Below are 16,094 nucleotides of genomic sequence, written 5' to 3'. Positions count from 1 at the left end.
AGTAATTAAGTTCTCTCGTCATTGGGCGTAAAATTAACAGTGAACAGATGCTAATAATTGTAATTGTAATTCTTAAACATAATTTTTTTTTTTTTACTCTCTCTGATTTGTGCGATGCCATCTCTTGACGATGGTCCTCGTTTTAATTAGAATATATTATATATTTATTTCATGTCTCGTCGTGGTCGCTCATCTAGGACTATCTTATGAAATACATTGATATTTTTACATAATTAAATGGGACTATTTTATTTTACCATGCAACAAAATGTTCGATGGGAGCGTCCTCGTAACGCATACTTGTGTTAGGCACTTTTCATATTTAAATGCAGAAAATCTAGCGCCGTAACAAACAAAAAAATATGTGGTAGAATTGCAGCTGTGTTGCTAACGACAGGGCTGGCGCAAAAACAAAAACAAGAAAAAACCGTTTTTCAACAATAATTTCATAATCTTTATGGTATGGTAGGCATTTTTGAATTGTTTTCACCTGTTATAACAGAGCGGGGTTACGTTTTTTGCTCGGTATATTTACGGTTATTTTAGTGTTTGTGGGCTCATACTTGCAGTGAAAAAATGAGTTAGGAGAAGGTCATTTTTCAATTGTCAGTACTCCCTTTTTTCATAGACATTTCTTAACGGGAAATTTGAAAACGCAGTTTTAAAAACTCAAAGAATCTCAATTAATGTAAAGGAAAGAGAAAATGTTCTTAATTCCTTCATAGCATCTGGTACCAAGTACGGCAACTAACGAGATTCTTAAATTTTGTTGTATACTTGGTAGGTTGTAGACTATTGTCTCTACTTTTAAACTTATCTCGGCCAATGTTGAATGGTTAAAAATCAGTGAAAAATTTTTTTTGGAATAATTAAAGAAAATAGGGTTTTAATAAATAAATAAATAAATAATAAATTTAATAAATACTCAGGTGGCAATCGTGTAGTTACCGTGTAGTTACTATGTACAGAAGGGACATTTTTGGTGGCTAAAGAAGGCCTAAACAAAGAGTTTAAACAATTTTTTATAAAAAAGAAACGATAAAAATAACCTTTAAAGTGAGCAAATCGCCTAGAAGATTGATCTATAAATCCGATTAAACTATACAGCCAGTGTTAAAAGTCCTTCATATCCTGTAATATGAAACAGAAAATAAAAATTGCGGAATGTGGTCTTCATCCGTATATTTACGGTATATTTTGACCATGAGATGGTATATTTGGCCACATTTTTTTAGGGTCTCATGGTATAATGTATCGATAAATCCGCGGTCACACTAAACTTCAAGTCCAGTTGCTTTCAATTTCTTTTAATACTTTTTTTCTCTCTCTAAAAATGCGATTCGCAAAATGCCGCAGAAATTCTAGCAACAACAGCACAGGAAAACCGAAAGCGGTGTGAATTTTTTTTCGAGCCCATTTCCAAAGTTGCGCTTGCCGTGTGCGCCGTGCGTGTGTGTGTGGAACGGATAGTGGATAGTTGTTGGCGGAGTGTGGAATGACGAAGGGTTGTGGAGTGGAGCGGAGTGGAAAGTAAAAGTGGCTGCGGTGGCGGTGTCTGTGCCTGTGCTAGATAACTGTGTGTGTGCGCGCGCGAATGTTTGTGTGCTGTGCCAAAAAGAAGTTGCAGAAATATCAGAGTTACGCAAAAACAACTACATCACTGCCGCAGAAGATATTGTGTAAAATAATTAAATAGCAAATACATTGCCAAGTGAGTGCGATTGATTGAGTGAGAGTGCAGTGAATAGCCCTAGTCTCAGTCCCAGTCCCATTACAGTGAGTGACAGGCAGAGTGTGTGGTGTGTGGCAGAAGAGTCAGCGACGGCAAGGCTAGTGGAGAGGCGAGGCGAGGCGGAAGAGGCGACCCGGCGCAATGAGCATTATTGGCGAGAATAACGGCAGCAGCAGCATCCCCCCCAACACCGCTACAGCCACCGTCATAGCCACGGCCAATGGGCCGCGCGTCGTTACCATTTACAAGACGGAAACTGGCTTCGGTTTCAATGTACGCGGTCAGGTGTCCGAGGGCGGACAATTGCGCTCCATCAATGGTGAACTGTACGCTCCCCTGCAGCATGTCAGCGCTGTTCTCGAGAATGGAGCGGCCGAGAAGGCTGGCATCAAGAAGGGTGATCGCATACTGGAGGTGTAAGTATTACAACTGTTTGTGCGTGTGTGTGTGTGTAAGCGTGTAAGTTCCCATTCCCGTGCCCGCTAGGCGGTTGGAATGGCCTGTTCTTGGCCTGCCATTCCACTCTAGCTTGGAGCACTGCTTGAATGGGGAGTTGTTAAGTAGAAGAGCGATAGAGAGAGCGAGAGAGTCAGCACACGCTCCCTGGGAATATCAATAAACGTTTGTGTGTGTATGTGTGTTGTTTTTGGGTGGGTTGTCCGTCCACCCATATAAAATAAGAGGGTTGTTACTGAACTTTCCCATGTGCCCGTTGTCTGCAGGCCTTAGCTCTATGGCATTCTTATTCATCGGCAGATTCATATTTGTTTGAAGGGGTACCGGTATCCCCCTTTCGTGCTCAGCCCTAGCTAAGGCGCTGCCGGAATTTAAGCTCATTGAGCAGTGGCCCTGGATTTTGAATGGCCCCAGGCACCTTCCTATCTATATTACTTCTTCTCTGCATCGCTTTCTTTTGTGGGTGTGTGTGTGTGTGGGGGGGGGGGGGTGTATGTGGGCTTCCTTCAATGGCATAACATTATGCCATACAAAAACAAACACAAAAGCACACATACAAAAGCTAATTAAAATATTCGCTCATAGCATTTGGAATGTTCTCTCTTTCACTTGCTCTCTCTCCCTCGCCCCCTTTTTGTCTTGCATCTTTGACATTTTGTATTGTTCGCTCTGATATTCGTTATCAGCAGATGACGTTTCATTCTACTCTCATTCTATCAATCATTTAATTATATTGTATATTTCGTGGTGCGGGTGGGTTTTCGTTGTCGTTGTTATTGTGCTCTGTCCACTGTCCATAGTTCTTCTTCTCCTCTTTGCCCCCGTTTCGACACGAAATTCAATTAATAAATTTACAAAAGTCTCGTTACACGTTCGCGCAAGCAACAACTTAATTATCATCAGCACCTCCAGCACACTGTCCACCGCCTTGCCATGCCCCAGCGCTCCTTCCACTTCCACTCCCACTCTCAATCCCACTCCCCCAACTACGCCCCCTCAATCCACACGCGCTGAAAACTTGCAAATTTTCCACATTTTTCACACATATTCCCCATTGCAAAAAAAAAAAAAAGAGAATGTGTGTAGGAGCGGGGGGAGGCGACACATAGGGAGAGACAGCATGGTGTGTGGCTGGGTAAAGGGAGGGGCGAGGAGGCAGGGACAACTGAATGCGAGAGAGCCGGCGTCCTCCTCGACGGCATCGTCGTTGTCTATTGTGAGCTGTTATTGTGGGGTGGTGGCTTGTTGTTGCTATTTGCAGTGCTTCATCATTTCATTATCAGCAACAAAAACAACAATAACAATAAGAACAGCAGCGGGGAATGAGCAAGAGGAGGAGAAATAGCTGCCGTTATAATTTGGCTGCGCGTGAGCTAACAAAGCGAACGGTAGAGGGCGCACAACGCAAACAATAACAGCAAAAGCAACAGCAACAAAAAAGCAAACAAGAATGAAAGGACCGAAGCGAAGCTTTTGATACCCTCCCTGATTGATCGCTCCAATGACAGGTCTTAATTAGGAAACATATGAATTGGTATAATCAATGGCAGTGTTTTGTTGATTTAATAATAAACAGAGTCGAAATAAACATATGTACAGACATGCATATGTACATATATACCCTCTGCTACCTTTCTGCGTGCAAAATCAGAACATTCTATCACTCACTCTCTGTCGTCTTGAAAGGGTATATAAAGTAAACGATAACAAATTTTGAAATTCATCGCGTTGGATGCCTGGAATGGCGATGCTTGAAATATTTGTTAACGCCTTGGGTACGTCACGGTACTCCTGCTCCTGCTTAAAGTTTATCCACAATTTCGCTCTAAACGTGGGCCAAGGCAAAACCTTATCCTTATACCTTATATAACCTTATATTAATGTAAGTTATTTCGGTCCCTTGCATGGCAGACATGCGTCTCGTTTGTTAATCTTTGTGTGGGGCGTTCTCTCCACTCTCTCTCTCTCTCTCTCTCTTTCTCTATTTCTCTTTACAAACATCCGCCCCCGTTCTGTCAGGCTACAGTAGCTTGTGGCCCGTGAGTTACTAATCAGCACAAACAACCGCCTTCCGTCTCTTCATACAAATGTACAAGCACTCTGTCTGATTCTACATATTTTTCATAATTTATTGCATAAAATAATTGTAAATCAAGTGCAATCAATGTGCCGTATGTCAGAGCTTCCTGGACCACAAATATTTGACCAAAGACCACCAATCCCGTTGATCATCCATCAGGGGCGTACGCTCTGCGGCCCACAGGGTGGGAGAGGCGTTGCACAGGCTGCCGTTGCAGCGAACACAGTATGGATCGTTGGCACTGCACTCGGGCACCTCGCCGGCACATCCGCGCACTGTGTAGACCAGATCCAGACGGCTGATGACCGTGCTCACGCACAGCTCCACCGGATCCGTGCAATTGCTGACCGTCATTGCCTCCGGATTGGTCATGGCCGCACAATCCTCATCATTTTCCTGAGAGTTGCAGCGGTAGCAGCTGCGGACGGACCAGCGATTGCATCCATCGCTGTTACGGCAAAATTGGCAGCTCTCGCCGCCACTGTCCGCGGGGGAGAAGTTGGCATCGGCGCATCCACGTCGAAGGACAGTATCTACCGTTGAAGGAGGGGCAACAGAGACAAAAAGCGAGAGAGATGCAGATACAGTTGTGATGCAACAAATTTTAGTCGTATATTTCGGAATACATGAATCCCAGACCGATCCCCCACTCACCCTAACCTTGCTCGCAGGAATAGCAGGCCACGGTGCCATCGGCGCACTTCTCCGTTGGTAGATTGCGGCCGGAGCGACAGCCCGGATTACTGGTGGAGTTGCAAACGGCGCAGACAATGTCCCGACACTGGCCGTTGCAGAAGTCGCCGGAGCACTGGCTCAGCTCTCCGGTGGGAAAGAAGCCCATCGTGGTGGAGCAGCCGCGCTGCAGCACCTCTGTCTGGGTGTTGAGGTGCGTGTAGCAGCCCTCACGGTGGCCGTACATCACCTTGTTGGTGCACTGCGTCACCGTTTCATTGCTGACGGAGCACTGCTGTGGCTCTTGTCCAGCCGCGGGCGCCTGCTGCTGGCGCAGACAGTCAGGATTGGGCGACATACGCTGGTGGGTGCACTGGAGGCAGCGGCTCTCGGTGACGGTGCGCTCCGCGTTGCAGCCATTGTAGTTGCACTTGAGGCAGACGTGCGGACAGGTGGCGGGCAGATTGGTGTGCTCGCAGCCGCGTTGCGTGTTGGACAGGTGGATGACGTTGGTATAGCAGCGATCACCCTCCCAGTAGAAAGGACAGGGAAGCAGCAGATGCGGCTTGGCCGTCACATCGATGCAGTCCGATCCGGTGCACTGGTAGCAGCGCAGCCGATCCGTGGGAAACACGTGGCGGTTGCAGAGGCTCGTGTTGCAGCGGTCGCAGGGCTCCGGACAGTAGCCGTTCGGATGGAGGCGCGCCAGGCAGCCACGACGCGTCAGACCTGCCGTGATCGAGGTAACGCACTCGTCGCCTGCTGCCGCGCACTCTTCCACCTCCAGCTGCTGGCCCGGCCTTGTGGCGCACTCCGAGTCCTCGGCCGAGTCGCAGGTGTAGCACTCCAGGGCCTGGGTTGCGCCCAGCACCAGAGTCAGTGTAGCGAATGCGACCAGCAGCAGCCGGAGGAGCACTTGCCTCTTCTCAATCCACTTGTTTGCCATCGTCTGTCTGATGGCGCTCGTTCAGCGACATCAACTCCGTGACTAGATTGGCGGACAAAGAACCGCTGCGATTTCAACTGCACCTCGATAAGATTAGGGCACTCAAGTGGTGCCAGGTTCCAGGTTCCAGGGCTAGAAGTGGCGGAGGCATCGCAAAGCGATTTTCACGGATAAGACACTGAACAGGGGGATACGTTTGAGGTTTTGATAAGCAAACTGCAAAGTGATGCACTCTGGGCAGTGCTTTAGTGCGTAGACAAAGACATGTCCAAAGGAGAGGTTATGTTTATGGTTAAAACTCAACATAATTCAGTCTCGTTGATAGGGGTAATCGATCACAGTACCACATAGGCAACCTTAGGGCATAACCAATGATTATATCTCACGATAAAACATGGCCGAAAATGATTTCAAATGAATATTTATAGTCGCTCATTTAACGAGCCAAATTGGAAAACTTAAAATACTGGAGAGAGATGAGACGAGACGAAGAGATGCCACGCAAAAAGCTCTTGAACAAATAGTTCTTCCATTTGTTTTCCCCAACGACGTCCTTTCAAGACGTTGGCTTCCCCATTCATGGCTCTGAATGGCAGCTACAGCATAATGGATGACCTAAAGAGAACCCAAGAATGATTTCAATTTTTCCATCTGCATCTTTTGTACTCGGTGCCATCGTGCACTTGCCTACCATCCATCCAACCACCCAAGTTCCACCGTCTTCTCGACCAGCTGGAGCCTCCCTTACCTTGACTGCTGGCTGCCTGTGCTGCGCTGTGCCATACCCCTACCTGCCTCCCTGGGGCCACTTAACGTTATACTTGGGGAGGTTGAAGGGGGCTGCTGTTGGGGTTTGGGCTGTGGGTTGGGTTGCTACGATTCAATCAATGGGGATTATGAACTATTTTCAGTTTGCGTTTCATTTGCGTTTCCACTTTCTTTGCCGTGGGTTCTGATGCGTTCCGGACGACACAGAACATCCATCTCAGCATGGATCTGCATACCTTTGTACAATCGAATATGTCTATATTTAAATCAGAAGCATCACAGCATGCATAAACTTCTGTCGTCCTGCTGTTATGGCATTCTGTAAGCTGAAATTTGATTGAATACGAGAGAAATTCCTTTGTCCTTTCCATTGTTCAGGTGCGTGTGTATTGGGCTTGCAAGTTCCTTTGGTTATGATTTATGATCTTAAAACAATGCAATCCTTGCAATCCGGAAGTTAATTGAATTACACCTGTGTGTGTGTGTGTGGGATTGTGGCACCAACAACAGAGCGCAACACAAACACTCCCAAGAGATGAGTGTAGTCGCCTCGACTTGGCTCGTAGCAATCCATTTGTGGGTTCCATTCGTTCCTGCTTTGCTTTGCTTTGCTTTGTTTTCCCTTCAATGCTGCCCACGAATTTGTGTGTTGTGGTTGAGTTGTGTGTCAATGTTGCTGGCTGCTGTTGCTGGTGGTTTTGTGGCATATGCCCCAACAATAATCAATAGGTTTGCGTCACTGGATGGCTGGCTGGCTGGCTGGCTGGATGGTTGGGCAGCGCGTTTGTTGTTGCTGCTGTTTTCCTGGCCCACATTTCGACATTTCACAGCCCCGGAACACACACACATACGTACATACCTCCCTCCCTGTGGCTCTGTGAGTTCGGTGACGGTTTCAAGTTCTGGTTTCGCTTTTGGGTTTCGTTTTGTTTCGTTCCGGCTAAGCCAGAAATAAACAGAATTGTAGCATGGGAATGGTAATGATAATGGCACAAGGTCTAGGGTATATAGCATAGGAAAGACAACATCAAACAGAAACTGGAAACCAAGCACAGGGACAGAGGAGTCTGTCCCCTAGGGGGGAAGTGCGGGGGGTTGTTTGAACACAAATTTTCACCTGCCATCCACAATTTTATTCCTATTTTACTGCAATTGAGAAATTGCTTACATTTTCTTGGGCACTAGAAATAAATCATTGTGTAAACATTGAAACGAGGAGTACGTACTATTAGCTATTTATTCGGAGTGCTGGTGGGTTGCAAATATCTTGCAAATATTTATTCGATTTGCTCAACTTAAACAATTAAATTTGCTCTGCCATGGGCCCATCCCATCTGCCCCACCACAACAATAACTATGTACTAGGGGCACAAGAAACATATGTATAGTGGGGGTAAACATGTGTGCAAATTGAATATATTGTAGAAAATCCAATTTGCATTTTCCTCGTGCTACTTTGAGACTTTCCCAACGCGGGGGTGTACCCTAAGATGTATATATTAGATGAGTATATTAGATACTGTAAGGGTAGAGGTCTTCAGGGTTAAGTCGGTTAATTGAAATTATAATTAAAATCTGCACAGGATCAGCACAGATATGGAGCGGATATCGACATATTTAATCAATATTTGTTCTTTGATTTCACCCCTGATTCAATCCTGTTGCTTCCCTTCGCTGATGCGAAGTGTGTGTTTGTGTACACCTATGGAAATCCAATAGCACTAATTACACTGGCGGTTGTCCAGATGTTCCTTCGCATGACATTCCAGGGTCTTCTTCAGTGTGCAGAAATCACGCAGTGAACCTTTCTGTGGAGTGTTCTAGAACCAAAGTTTGCCATGGCAGAGAGTAAATGAGTGAGAGAGCTACATAGTTTAGGGTGAAGCTCTGTTCCTGCTTCAGTGTGCTTTCCAATCCTCTCACTCCCTCCTCATACACACACACACGCACGCATTGAATGCCAACATAAAGCCCACTAACAAATGCAGCAAACAAATACCATAAATTAATTATAATTAAATAAATGGAAAACATTTCTTTGTGCCGGCATTTTGCACAAACAAAATTAAGTGGAGGAGGAAAAAAGCATTTTGCATTTAACAATAACTATAAATATTCCAACACATAGTAAAAGTACGTGTGTACACACGCACACATAAACACACCTTTGTACAGGGTATGCGAACGGTAAGGTAAAACAGTCTGCGAAAGCTGTCTCTGATTTTTAACATAACGTGTTTCAGTTTCATTTGTATCTAGAAAGAGAGTAAGGAGAGAAAGAGAGAGATACTGACGAAGATACATTATGCCATCCGTAATGCGGGGTTGCCTTGCCTAGTATTAGCATACCTTGCCTTTGTCTAGCTTTTTGAAGGGGGGGGGGTGGGGATAACAGGAGGTAAACTGGTTTCCCCTACCTTCCACTGTGCGTATGTGTGTGTGTGTTTGTGCTGGCCTCCGACTTCGTCTCAATTTCAGTCTTTGCTTGTGACCTGTCTCTTGCGCTCCTTGCCGCCTCCCTCTGCTTCGCTCTGCTTTTTTGTTTCCTGCATATTATGCTATGGGCATGTCTTGTTTCTCGTGTCTCTTGTTCCCATGTCTCCCTCTGTCGCTATGTGAGTCATGCTGAGTGCGTCAGACAACAGATAACTGTGCTGCGATTTTGTATACCCTTCAAGAGAGAGAGAGTGAGAAAGAAAGTGGATATTATGAATTTGAGCACATATTGGCCACACACTGACACGGGAGGAAGCTTGTAAAAGAAAACGTCCTACTTAAATCGGATTGAATGTGTTTGAAAGTTGTTGTAGGAAACACAATCAAATATATAAACAATGCAGATATGTAAGTGTTCTTGTCCGTTTACTTGAATTACCTTCAGGGTATAAAAAGCTTCGACTAGGCCACACACACACTCAGCAAATGGCAGCAGCTTTCCTCTCTCTTGTTTACTTATTTATTTATCTGTGCTGCTGCTCGACGGCAAATTGCAAACCGGAAAGACGCGGCGGCAGAAGACTCCTCTCAGGATGAGCAGAACTCCTCTCGCTCAGGAATTGAGTGAGCGAGATGGAGAGAGGAAGAGAGAGTGAGTGAGCGAGTGCTGTCTTAGCGGGTGCCGGGTGCTGGGTGCCTTATTCGGTGTGCTGCGACGACGACTGTTGACATTTTCTCTCTGATTAAGAGCCATCTCCAGTTTGCCACGCCATTCGGCCTCAATCATGGCAGGCATTTCATTTGACGGAATCAAGTGGTGTTCGGCGGAGCGGAGGGGGCAGGTTCATCTCTTGTTGATTGATTGCAGTTGCATTGCCATTGTCCCGCCCATTACCCAACATTTTCCATTCATTCCATTTGATAACGTATTTACCAGGGAATGACAGTACTTTCCTTTTTGAGCTTAATCCCTGGTCTATCCCATGGAGGGGAAACACCTGCGCGTACCCTCTCTTGGGCCACTACCAACCTTCAAGTTCAATGGGTGCTCTCGCTCCTAGATACGGCCTGCCACTCGACGTAACAGCAACTTGACCCGAATCGACTATCTCCAGTCGCCTTATCAGCGCTCCACTGATGTCAATGCATCCATTAGGTTCCACCACCCCGCCCCACTCTTCTCAATCTCGATCACTCCGTTCTCTGGGTTTTCTTTAAATTGATCTGCTGGCTATGGCTTTGCAGGCACTTTGCTTGTGGCAATTCAACAGCGCTTACGCTCCAGACCATCGCTCCATCGTTCCATTGCTCCATCGCTCCTCCTAGTATTCAAATGCTACCCTTCCACTGCGTTCAGTTTGCCCAATTGAGTGCCTTAGAGAGGCGCTGCCAGCGGTGTGTGTGTGGCAGGGATCCGAATCCCTAGATACCTCTTCGATTTCCAATGGCAACTAATATTCAACTCTATGATTTTGTTTTGTTTACAGCAACGGCGTCAGCGTGGAGGGAGCCACACACAAACAGGTCGTGGACCTGATCAAGTCCGGCGGCGACTGCCTGACCCTCACAGTGATATCAGTGACACAGCAGGTGAGTCCACTCGTCTGCTCCTGCACAGAGAGGGCACCACTAATACCCATTTTGAATTATGCGCAGGAGGCCGATCGACTGGAGCCGCAGGAGGACCAGAGTGGCTACTCCTACATTGATTACTCGGACAAACGCTCGCTGCCGATCAGGTGAGTAATCAGCAATGCGATCTTAACACAGAGATACCTAAGACGGATATTTTTTTCCTGTTTGCAGCATACCCGACTATGGGATTGTCAACCGGAACGGAGAGCGCTACATTGTCTTCAACATACACATGGCCGGGCGGCAGTTGTGCTCGCGGCGGTATCGGGAGTTCGCCAATCTGCACTCGCTGCTGCGCAAGGAGTTCTCCGGCTTCAGCTTCCCCAAGCTGCCCGGCAAGTGGCCTTTCCAGCTGAGCGAGCAGCAGCTGGACACGCGGCGACGCGGCCTGGAGCAGTACCTGGAGAAGGTGTGCGCGGTGCGAGTGATAGCCGAAAGCGATGCTGTGCAGGACTTTCTCACCGACACCGAGGACGATATCTCGGCCTCGCCAGTGGATATTAAGGTGATGCTGCCCGACCATGAGGTGACCACAGTCTCTGTGAAGAAGTCCTCAAGCGCTCAGGTCGTGTGGGAGATCCTGGTGCAGCGCGCCAGTCTCACCGCCTACACGCAGCAGTATTTCTATCTATTCGAGATCGTCGAGTACAACTTCGAGCGGAAGCTGCAGCCGCACGAGATCCCCCATCAGCTGTACGTGCAGAACTACAGCACTGCCTCCTCAACGTGTCTCTGTGTGCGCCGGTGGCTCTTTACAGTCAGCAAGGAGCTAACGTTGCCAGACGGCGAGCAGGCTGGACGCTTCATCTTCTATCAGGCTGTGGATGAGGTGAACCGCGGCAACATACGCGCCGACGGACGCCTGTACGAGCTAAAGGCCCTGCAGGATGCCAAGAAGGCTGGCGACTATCTGGCCCTGGCCCGTAGCCTACCCGGCTACGGGGATGTTGTGTTCCCCCACTGCTCATGTGATAGTCGCAAGGAGGGGCATGTGGTGCCTGCCGTGGGTGAGTGTGCCATCCATTCAACTCTCCTGTCCGCCCTTCATGTAATATTATTTTTTTTCTTTGGCAGGCATGAAGAGTTTCCGCCTGCACGCCTGTCGCGAGGATGGCTCGCTGGAGGCGCAAATGGTCGAGCTGACCTGGGACAGCATCACGCGCTCCGAGAGCGACGAGGAGTCCATGACATTTTGCTTTCAGTACAATCGTCCAGATAAGCCAGCCCGCTGGGTCAAAGTCTACACGCCATATGTATGTCTAATCTGCCAGCCCCCAAGCAGTGCGCTTCAAAGCTCTCTCGAGCACCTCCTGCACAGCGCAAGTCCAAGCACAAAAGAATCATGGCACAACTTCTTGATCAATGAATTGTAATTGTAAGAAGTGTGCGAGTGAGTCTGAGAGAGTTCTGAACGCGCATTGAATGGGATTCACCACATAACCGAAAAGTGTTTCTCATGAGAGTCTTTTTGATTCATTGCAGCATGCATTCCTTGCGGATTGCTTTGATCGGATCATGGAGGAGCGCAAATGGGACGACAGCGGTGACTAGAAGTGGCCATTGGAGCGGCTGGAGAAGCTGGAGCAGCGGCAGGAACCACAGATTAAGCAACCCAATCCCCTCCAGAGTATCATCAACAGTCGAGCCGAGGCATTGCATATTGTTCGTTAGTTAAGCGACACCCCCATATTCTCTCACTCTCTCTTTCTCTCTCATTGTAATTTGGATTCACTTGCGATAGAGATTCAAGCTATGTTTCGATTCAGATTAAGCCACATTCAGATGCCATTTATCACACCCAACCCCAATTCACATGGATCATAATTAAAGATTTAGCGATTTCTAAAATGATTTGTATGAAGTGCATGTGCAATGGCTTTGGCTTAATGATGATGATGATGATGATGGATATAGGCAAATATAGAGATAGAAGGAGAGAGGATAGATGTATGAGCGGATGCATGGATAGATGGATGGATAGATGGATAGCAGATGGAAAATGTTAACAGCAGCAACAAAAAATGTTTCAAATGTTTTTGGCACTTAGCACATAGAGCAAAAGGCACCAATTTAGATCAAGCAGAAGAACCGACGATTCTCATATACAATATATACACGCATATACATACAACTACATACATAATGATAAATATATATATATATACATCTATTATATATAGTAAGCCGACCTCAGCGTAAAGTTACTGCATCATTTTTTGTTCCATACATTTTGTTTCGTTTTTTGTTGAATCTTTGGCCAGAGGATGGCAGGAGCTCCTGGCAAATATAAAGAAATTGTAAAAAGTCAATTTTAATTGTACACAGAATATACGTCGTATATAAATAGAGTATATACAGACATCTATATACAATTCATACACATTAACATAATATATGTATACATAAATACATATACATATACATATATATATATTTATAAACGATTAGCAAAACAAATTGACAAGCATTGATTGATAGTTTATTTATTTGTACGGTAGAAGCAACTCAACATAGAAAGAGAGAATGAAATTTGGAAAATTTAGACAATGTGAAGAGAAGAAATCCAAGGCAAAGTAAATGCAAATTCAAACTCAAATTCAAATTCAAATTTAAATCTAAATAATTAATGAGTTAAGTAAATCGAAACGGAAGCGAAAACAAAACAAAATGCAAAGAAGAGTAATGTTGAAATTATTGTACTCAAGCAAGAACTTTCTATAGAAATTGTTAGTTGACTTTAAGGTAAAGTAAATAGTTATTGATCAAAGGCATACCAACACAAAACGAAACTCGAAAATTGGACTCACAAAGGGCATTTGTGTGTGTGTACACAAACTAAAAGGAAAGAAAGGGAAATGGAAAGCGAAAGCGAAAGAGAAGGAGATTTTTTGCACGCAGATACCGCAACTCGCCTTCAGTGCCGCCGATAGCGAATGCTCCACCTACAACGCCACTTACCTGTAGATAGTCGTAGTTACTTGTGCATCCGCATGCTACGAGAGGGCACTATTGCAATTGCAATTAGTAATCAGTGATTTATTGGCGAATAACCTTGCTATCTGGTGCTGGGGGATACCACACCCAAACCCACACACACACACAGCCACACACGCATAGTTGTAGGAATGCATATAAATACATATACACACATACACACATTTATCAACGATGCAAGTGACGTCTGCTTGTGATATTTACAATTTACACGATTATTATGGTTAATTTTCAACCTTATTTAATTGAGTATTATTCCACTCTAATTTTTTTTTTTTTTTGCTCTGTTAATTGTTAATCTCTCAATGTGCAGTCCGCGTATAACTGTCGTATCTTGTACAATGTATTTATTATGTTTAGTTTGTAGTTCTATCATAATATGAATTTCCAATTACGTTTATTCTTACTTGCATATATGTTTTTTTTTGTCTTTTTGGCCATTTACGAGTACTGTAACAAACTTTCGGCTTAGTTTTGTGTGTATTCCATATAATATAATTAATAATACTTTAATCATTGATTTGGCGCTGTCGTGGTTTTTGTTCAATAGAGTGGAGATCGTCGGGAGCATCTCTCGGGGAAGGCGAGCAAAACAGAATATTATTATACATTAAAAAAAAATATGCTATAAAGTACATACATACATTCCAATCCTCAAATCAAACATGCAAATTATTATTACTGTTTTCTTACACATTTAATGCAAGAAAGAAAAAAAAAACAAACAAGATACAAACAACAACAAAAAAGAAGCTGGGAGAAACCATCAAACGTTTAACTGTAAGGCTAGAACAAACAAAAAATTAACAAATTTATCGAACGAATAATAAAAAACAATTGCATTTTTCCCTTTTCAAAATGTTTCCATTGATCAATTCTGTGGGCAGTGTTACACCAACATTACAATAACGGCGAGAGCCTCTTGCAGGGCAAAACAGAACGTGGTAGATCGTGGCTTATGGATATTAGAGTTATTTATTTTTAATTCCGGTACTCATTTTATGAATTAATCTTTTCATGCATGTAATAATATGTAAAACATCGCAACCAATGCATGGCAGCAGTCTCAAATGTTGCAAATAGTCTGGACACATGTTGCTATAAGTTCAGCAACACTGCAAAACTCTATAAAAGATTTCATGTCTTCAAGTGCTGCCTGTTGAACACTGTTCATGACGTTTAGAATTATCTTATGCGGATTCAGCACACCTATCACCCAACTGAAACTACCAGCTAGAGGTTTCACAAGGTCCTGTGCCACTTTTCTGGGCACGAGCTCAAAGCGAAAGTTTTTTCTGGCAAAGTTACAGTCCCGGTAAGACAGCTAAGACCATGCTCGAGCTCTCTCTCTCTGGAAAGGGACTCTCCCTTGAACTTCTGTTGAGATTTTCATTTAGATTCTTAAGTTAAGCATTTTACATGCGCGCCTTTTCCAATTTGGGCTCTCACACGTTGCACGCTGAATACCCTAAGCGAAAGAATTAAGCGAAACTTATCAGCTTGTAGCCCTAAATAGTGCTGTGTATATGAGCTTATTGTACATATGTATGTATATCTCGTTCTGTATCGTTTTTTGGCTTTATCGTTTTATTGCCAAATCGTGATTCTGTCTAATTGCAGCAGTAAGCTTTAGTTATTTGCTTATTTCTCCTTTGCTCTTAGTACAGCTGCACCTGGTTATAATGCACATTCGTTTCGGGGTTTGTTGAATCCACAAGTGGACTCTTCGGGTTCTTGTCTGTAAATTAGGGATACCTGTACCTGCATGGTGCATTCAACCTGATTTTCGTCAACATTTTTGTTCTTGTCAGAATCACCCCATCCCAAAATGTTTCTCCTTGCCCGTGCCCCTGTGCCCTTCCGCTTGGAGTGTGTGTGGTGTTCTGGTGATTGTGTTATAAATAAAACTCAGTCGTCAAATATTTACCCACTTTGAGAGAATTTATGAGTGCCATTTGTTAAACAATATTGCGAATTAGTTTTATTGTTCTGTCCGCGTCGCTTCGTCGCTGTCCCCGCTGGCCGTGGAGGGTGGTCGCTGTTTGCCTAATGCCTTATCATCCGACACATGTAATTATTAAAAAAGGCAACTAAGTGAATCGATTGGATCGATTGGATCGATTGGATCGGCAGACGAACGGGTTTAGCTCTTGACTTTTGTCAGTTGATTAAATGTTTTCCATGCGGCTATTATCACCGCTAAAACGAGGTCGAAAATTCCCAAGTGAGTGGCACCAGGGAGAGCGACAGAGAGCTGCAGACAGAGAGAGAGAGAGAGAGTGTTAGAGTGTGAGAGTGTGAGACTATGGCTAATTAGCGAAGCGCACAGCACACAAATGCGATCAGTAAATTTGTTTATGGCTAAAAACCGAATT

General features: G+C 44.9%; 2 protein-coding genes across 4 annotated transcripts; one reads left to right on the top strand and one right to left on the bottom strand.

The window, feature by feature from the left end:
- The first annotated feature begins 1,330 nt into the window (after positions 1-1,330).
- On the top strand, positions 1,331-12,576 carry LOC117590721 (sorting nexin-27). Of its 2 annotated transcripts, none has more exons than XM_034283626.1 (6): positions 1,331-2,148; positions 10,578-10,680; positions 10,747-10,829; positions 10,897-11,732; positions 11,800-11,978; positions 12,208-12,576. In XM_034283626.1, the coding sequence occupies exons 1-6, from the start codon at positions 1,874-1,876 to the stop codon at positions 12,274-12,276; spliced, it is 1,545 nt and encodes a 514-aa protein (XP_034139517.1). In that variant the 5' UTR covers positions 1,331-1,873; the 3' UTR covers positions 12,277-12,576. The 2 variants fall into 2 exon arrangements, with proteins under 2 accessions (XP_034139517.1, XP_034139518.1); XM_034283627.1 differs by lacking the exon at positions 1,331-2,148 and adding an exon at positions 10,370-10,485.
- On the bottom strand, positions 4,292-5,911 carry LOC117590722 (G surface protein, allelic form 156). Of its 2 annotated transcripts, none has more exons than XM_034283628.1 (2): positions 4,929-5,910; positions 4,292-4,801 (listed from the first exon to the last, which is right to left on the bottom strand). In XM_034283628.1, exons 1-2 carry the CDS (start codon positions 5,884-5,886, stop codon positions 4,365-4,367), a joined length of 1,395 nt encoding a protein of 464 aa, XP_034139519.1. In that variant the 5' UTR covers positions 5,887-5,910; the 3' UTR covers positions 4,292-4,364. The 2 variants fall into 2 exon arrangements, with proteins under 2 accessions (XP_034139519.1, XP_034139520.1); XM_034283629.1 differs by having other exon boundaries at positions 4,665-4,801; positions 4,923-5,911.
- Positions 12,577-16,094: the final 3,518 nt, after the last annotated feature.

This window comes from Drosophila guanche, unplaced genomic scaffold (genome assembly GCF_900245975.1).
Source record: "Drosophila guanche unplaced genomic scaffold, DGUA_6, whole genome shotgun sequence".
In the NCBI taxonomy this organism is placed as follows: Eukaryota; Metazoa; Arthropoda; class Insecta; order Diptera; family Drosophilidae; genus Drosophila; species Drosophila guanche.
Note: the sequence above shows the minus strand (reverse complement) of the source record. Positions and strands in the feature narration are given on the sequence as shown.

What these genes read in the sequence shown, in the direction of transcription:
- LOC117590721 (XM_034283626.1), top strand. Translation starts at nt 1,874, where the DNA reads ATGAGCATTATTGGCGAGAATAACGGCAGCAGCAGCATCCCCCCCAAC. An exon ending in AAACGCTCGCTGCCGATCAG is followed by an intron (nt 10,830 to 10,896) that starts GTGAGTAATCAG and finishes TCCTGTTTGCAG; the next exon opens with CATACCCGACTATGGGATTG. An exon ending in TCAAAGTCTACACGCCATAT is followed by an intron (nt 11,979 to 12,207) that starts GTATGTCTAATC and finishes GATTCATTGCAG; the next exon opens with CATGCATTCCTTGCGGATTG.
- LOC117590722 (XM_034283628.1), bottom strand. Translation starts at nt 5,886, where the DNA reads ATGGCAAACAAGTGGATTGAGAAGAGGCAAGTGCTCCTCCGGCTGCTG. An exon ending in CTGCTATTCCTGCGAGCAAG is followed by an intron (nt 4,802 to 4,928) that starts GTTAGGGTGAGT and finishes CTTCAACGGTAG; the next exon opens with ATACTGTCCTTCGACGTGGA.